Source organism: Perkinsus marinus, assembly GCF_000006405.1.
Source record: "Perkinsus marinus ATCC 50983 genomic scaffold scf_1104296970688, whole genome shotgun sequence".
NCBI classification, from domain to species: domain Eukaryota; phylum Perkinsozoa; order Perkinsida; family Perkinsidae; genus Perkinsus; species Perkinsus marinus.
In genome coordinates this window covers 1,306-4,360 of record NW_003202373.1, presented here as the reverse complement: position 1 = coordinate 4,360, position 3,055 = coordinate 1,306, and the positions used below count along the sequence as shown (strand labels likewise).

The 3,055-nt window shown below is 45.4% G+C and overlaps 1 protein-coding gene across 1 annotated transcript; it reads left to right on the top strand.

The window, feature by feature from the left end:
* Positions 1-346: 346 nt before the first annotated feature.
* On the top strand, positions 347-3,032 carry Pmar_PMAR025811 (hypothetical protein; the record flags this gene model as incomplete). Its single annotated transcript, XM_002767421.1, has 13 exons — positions 347-452; positions 501-603; positions 904-972; positions 1,022-1,090; positions 1,142-1,183; positions 1,232-1,355; positions 1,410-1,542; positions 1,670-1,745; positions 2,019-2,105; positions 2,163-2,278; positions 2,340-2,413; positions 2,812-2,882; positions 3,017-3,032. Exons 1-13 carry the CDS (start codon positions 356-358, stop codon positions 3,030-3,032), a joined length of 1,077 nt encoding a protein of 358 aa, XP_002767467.1. The 5' UTR covers positions 347-355.
* Positions 3,033-3,055: the final 23 nt, after the last annotated feature.

The window sequence follows — 3,055 nt, the reverse complement described above, 5'->3', positions numbered from 1 at the left end:
CGAAGCGTAGGAGGCCACCAGATAGATCAAACGACTCCTCTATATGCCGAGGTTTGCGCAAAACTCGATTATGCGAACAGTTCGACGAGATATGCACGAAAATCTTTAATGACGGAAAAATGTCCAACCCGGGGATCGAACCGGGGACCTATGTCAAATTCATTGATCGAATCAATAGACGTCGACTAAGTGAGCTCCACCCCTTCGTCACGAAGGCCTAGTTATTATTTCGTATTGGTGATAAAAATAATCATGTATACATATTTATATACACGCGGGTGAGCATAATTTCCCCCACTGGTCTTTATGGGTGACGAAAAATACGCTAGCGGAGCGAAGTTTTTTTAGGTACGGCATGGTGAGCTGTAAAATGGACGAGTTTTTCCAAGATTGGTTGTCGACACCGCAAGCAACGAAACTTGTGAAGAGGCTGATTGCTCTGGCGAATAATGGTGATGAAATCTTGCGATCTTGCTCTCACTTGCATTTCCTCAACGCAGATGATGCTACTCTTGCAGCCCTGGCGAGTTCTCCTCATAATACGCCTTCTTCTGGCACGGCAATTCCGGCGACTTGTCGATCGCCTAGTGCGGGTCTGGGATTGTGAGTTTAGTGGGAGGAATGGTTTTTTATTTAGTTGAAAAAATGTGGAAAGTTTGAGGGAAAATTTTTCTCTGATTTTCGGATTTTTTTCCCGGAAAGTTGGTGGGAATTATTGAATTTTGGCTAAGTTAAGATGCGGTGAAAGTTTCACACTCAGGGGAGAAATGTACGATTTTATGTTTTCACAATTTCGTATTAGGCGGTGGTGGGTGTAAAAAAATCCGTGTTAGGAGTTATTCACGCGAACGTTTTACACATTATTTGGGAAATTTTTCTATCGCTTTGAAGATTTTTCATCAGGTCGCCATCGCACAGTCCGGGAGGGACCAACGGCTCGTGGGAAGAGGAGTTGCTGTCGGCGCCTCCACCGTAATGGACGTGGGGGGGATCGAACCGGGGACCTTTCGATTACCCGCAGGTACTTCACGCTGAAGGATGCGAGTCCGCAGGCTAGCGCAGTTATCACGCCGAAATCACCGGGAAGGAGGTGAGAATATCTTAGGTTCCCGCGGGGAAGATACGGATGAGGTTCCCTTAGGGCATCGGATGCTGATCAAGCTCAGACTGTTGTGGAAAAACAGTAAGGGAGAGGGGGGGGGATTCGATCCGGGGACCTTTTGATTGACAGACAGAAGGTTATCTCGCCGAGCAATCGGTCGAGTCCTAAGTCTGGGGCTTCTGGTCAGCTCACTGTGACGGGCTCAGAGTCGGGGGCGACGCCGAAGAAAGCGATGATGACGAGTATAGAAGGGGTGGGGTTGGGATTTGGAAAAGGAGTGGTATGAATAATTAATTTTATTTGACAGGCGCCTTCTTTGATTGGTCGAGGGGCGGAAATTATTCCGCGATTTTTCGTACCGGTTAAGTCGCGGCGCGCGACGGATCCTTTGACTACGCGAGAAAAAGAAGTTATCAATGAGCTCTTTCAAGAACTGGGAGGTGGGCGGAGCGAAGCGATTTTTGTTTTCTTTTGTTTTTTCGTATTTGATGGGCGTGGAATTTGAGGCAGACTAGGAATTTGATAATCGTGGGAGATTTTATCCGGTGTTGTGACGTTTTTACCCAGGTCCAATCGATCCAATGGACGAGGATTGCTTCTCTATATGGCAGACTTTCTGCAGCGAACAGCTGTGCGTCTCGATGTAAGGTTTATACCGCCTGGTTCCGCTGGATAGTTTTATGGCGCGTGACGAACGTTCATGTTATACCGTCTTGAATTTCGTGGCGCGTGACGGAACGTTCATGTTATACCGTCTTGAATTTCGTGGCGCGTGACGGAACGTTCATGTTATACCGTGTTGAATTTCGTGGCGCGTGACGGAACGTTCATGTTATACCGTGTTGAATTTCGTGGCGCGTGACGGAACGTTCATGTTATACCGTGTTGAATTTCGTGGCGCGTGACGTTTTTTCAGGTATTTTGCTGATCCTATTTTGCGTCGGATACGTTCATTTAATGGTGCCGATGAAAGTGCTGCTGTGACGAAAGAGATGTTCATGAAGTAATTTCGTGGCGCAGTGACGATTTATGGACCTGAAAAGTATCTTGATCGATTTAGATATTGGCGAGGCCTCGGCCTTGAGCTGGGAAAAGCGTACGAGAACTTCTTTAATATAGTCCGTAAAGACACCAGCGATTGCATCGTTAAAAACGACTTCCGAGAGTTCGTTTGGGGTGAGTCGACGAGATAATCGATTATCTGGGCGAGCGCTATTGACATTTTGTTTTTCATCAGTTTTGCTGGACACTCATCCCGGGTTGGAGTTCCTACAGGATACGCCTGAGTTCCAAGACCGGTACACTGACACGGTGTTGTGCAGAATATTTTATTGCTGTGATTCGAAGCAGTTGGGAAGAATTTCTCTGAGAGATATAAAGGTGACCTTTTTGAAACGGTTGATCGATTTTGATGTAGTTTATTAGAGTTTTACCCTAGTGATGTGAAAAACCTACTCCACGACCACTGCAAACCGCGAATTTCGCGTTTTTCACCGAGTTTTACGCCACTCCACGTAAAATGTGTTAATAGATCGTAATCCTTGGTGATTAAAGAAAATGAAATTTTTAGGGAGGGAGAATTTTTTTTGTTTTTTTCGGGAAAAGTTTATTTCCACTCGAAGAGACTTCGTACTACTATGTAGGTTGTTTTCATTTTGAGGGAATTTTTGCGGGAAATTTCCGGAAAAATTTTCGGTGTTTTTCCTCAGAGATCTCGACCGTCTCTTGTGGACACTTGGCTGGAGCTCGATCAGTGCGAGGACATCAACAAAATTCGGGCGTATTTTTCATACGAGCACTTTTACGTTTTGTACTGTAAATTTTGGGAACTAGATGAAGACCATGATTTTCTGTTGGATAAAGTAAGAGTGATTCTATCGCGTGAATTTTTTGTTCTCTATTGCTTGAGATGAGGGATGCCTTGTTCTGACCTGTTTTGAATCTTGCACGGGG